The 2500-nt window shown below is 41.0% G+C and overlaps 1 protein-coding gene across 5 annotated transcripts in view; it reads right to left on the minus strand.

The window, feature by feature from the left end:
• The window catches only part of LOC135115981 (uncharacterized), a 7464-nt gene extending 4966 nt beyond the window's left edge, over positions 1 to 2498 (minus strand). The window contains exons 1-2 of one of the 5 annotated variants that reach the window (XM_064033171.1): positions 2163 to 2498; positions 1653 to 2033 (exon numbers count right to left, since the gene is read on the minus strand). In XM_064033171.1, coding sequence (XP_063889241.1) covers positions 1653 to 2033; positions 2163 to 2305 — 524 coding nt within the window. In that variant the 5' untranslated portion in view covers positions 2306 to 2498. Of the gene's footprint in view, positions 1 to 322; positions 2034 to 2162 lie in introns of all 5 variants that reach the window. The other 4 variants (XM_064033172.1, XM_064033170.1, XM_064033175.1 and 1 more) reach the window with 4 other exon arrangements.
• Positions 2499 to 2500: the final 2 nt, after the last annotated feature.

A 2500-nucleotide genomic window follows, 5' to 3' on the forward strand; every position in this document is an offset into this window, starting at 1 on the left:
TCACTACATCTCAATATACCCCCAAACACACCCATAACACACAAAAACATCCCACAATATACTCAAAACACCCCACACGACTCAAACCACTTACAATATAACTAAAAACATCCTAAACCACATTTAAAACACCCAAAATTCACCCAAAACACAATGATAACAGAAAATATACACCCAAAACACACCTGAACACCACCAAAACACACTCTAAACACCCCACAATATTCTTACATACATCCTAAACACGTAAAACACACAAAACACACCAAATATTAGAGAACTGCAGCGCAGCAAGGGAAACTAAGCGCTAAATATTGTTTACCTGTTTTGCCTCCTCCTCCATTTCTTCTTATTTTTTCCTTCTCCTCTTTCATTTCTCTTATTTTCTTCCTTCTACTACAACTATCTACACGCCTGACTTTAGAAACAGCTGGAAACACTTGGAAAACACTGGAAATTACGGTAAATATTGAGGAGACACTGGAGCAGACCGAGTCCCGAATCCTTGATGACGTCACAGGCGAGGTGCCGGCGCCCCGCTGCCATACGTACGTAACGTACTTCATTTTGAAATTGACCCATAGAAAAAATGAAGCTAGGCTCGAATGCATTATATATTCTGACTTGACAATTACTTGAATTAATATTCACAATATCAAAACACCTCCAGTCTCAGTAGTTATAAAGAAATATTATGTGAAATATGGAAAAAGTGTTGGAAATTTTGACACCATTAAAAACATTGAAAAGTCCACCTATTCCACTTTACACTGGTAAAAAAACATTTTAAAAAATCTGAACTATTTTTTAAAATAATGCACACTTAGTTACAAGCTACAATAAAAAAATAAAGAAGCTAAAAAATGACAAAAACACCACTTTCAACGGGACAAAAAGCCTATTCAAATTCCACATACTTAACTCAATAGGAACGCAACATACTTTAAAAATCATAAACGATTTTTTGAAGCAATAAAATCTTCATTAAAGCCTCAAATAAAAAAGCCAAAAACCAGGCTGGGTAAATTTCACCGTACAAACTGCCCCTTATTTACATAAAAAACAACACCAAATTCAGCACATTTACTTAACTGAAGCAAGAAAAACACTTCAAAAGCAACGAAATATTTTTAGAAACCATAAAATCTTACTATACAAGCCAAATAAATTAATTCAGAAAAATGTAAAAAAATATTGGAACCAACAAGCCGGAACAGGTGCCAGTCCATCATGGCGGCCATCGGGGGCGACCTCAGTGGGGGAGCCGGCGGCCATGTTGCCTTATTTATTCCTATATAACACCAAAACCAGGCAATGACGGATATATCTGACCAGCGGATATGAAGGCTAGACATGTGGATCCATCTTGTGATATGTTAGGCTTACAATGAGTGAGAGACGAGGCAAATAATGGCTAATAACACAGCTGACGGCTTGTTTACATATTGGCGAACATTAAATATTCGAATAAATTTCCAACTCTTTCCAGACTCAGACGTAAACAAAACCTAAATATAAATAATTAACCCCTAAAAAAACTAAATAACGAATAATGAATCCTAAATAAACGAATACAAGACACTACAGGGAGGATTAGGGTGTTGTGAAGGCAGTAAGGCTGACTGAGGAGAGACTGGCCCCGCTGGACTCACCTTACGTACTCGTGCCTCTCTGGTGATGCTTGACGGTGCTTGGTGCAGGAAGAAGGTGTCGGGAAGACGGAAACACTGGTTAATAGAACGTGTAGGGCAAGATTGACCAGTGCTGACCAAAACACTGCAGCCAGCCAGCCGCTCGCCGTGGTAACTCCCCAGCGCCACTTGTCACTGATCCAACACCCACCCACACACCTTACGTACTCGTGCCTCTCTGGTGATGCTTGACGGTGCTTGGTGCAGGAAGGTGTCGGGAAGACGGAAACACTGGTTAATAGAGCGTGTAGGGCAAGATTGACCAGTGCTGACCAAAACACTGCAGCCAGCCAGCCGCTCGCCGTGGTAACTCCCCAGCGCCACCTGTCACCAGTGTTGCCACTGGACAAAACAGAAATATCCAAGACATCTCATTCAAAATCTCCAAGATCGACTTAAAATATCCAAGATACATGAAAATAATTTTTCTTACATGAACATGAGAACACAAATGTAGCTTCTTTAACTCACCTTTCATACAGCAGAATATTATTGTACATAAACTTGTGTTCCTTCCTCGCTACCACTGGCAACCTCCGTGTCATCAGCAGGATACAGCGTTGCCTGTTGGCTGCTGCTACACTTGGTCCCATATCGCTGACGAATTTTGCCATTTTTCATGTCACTTATGAGATCTTTTGATGGTTTCCATTCAAAGCAGGGAACTTCTTGTCGATGCTTTTGTCTTTTTCATAGACATTTTCTGGGCAACCTCACACTTTGGGAACATTTTCTTTACCAACTCTCTCAGATGTTCAGCCTGACGAGCGGGCGGGCAGGCAGGCAGGCGAGCGGGCAGGCAGGCAGGC

The sequence above is a fragment of the Scylla paramamosain genome, chromosome 30 (assembly GCF_035594125.1).
Source record: "Scylla paramamosain isolate STU-SP2022 chromosome 30, ASM3559412v1, whole genome shotgun sequence".
NCBI classification, from domain to species: Eukaryota; Metazoa; Arthropoda; class Malacostraca; order Decapoda; family Portunidae; genus Scylla; species Scylla paramamosain.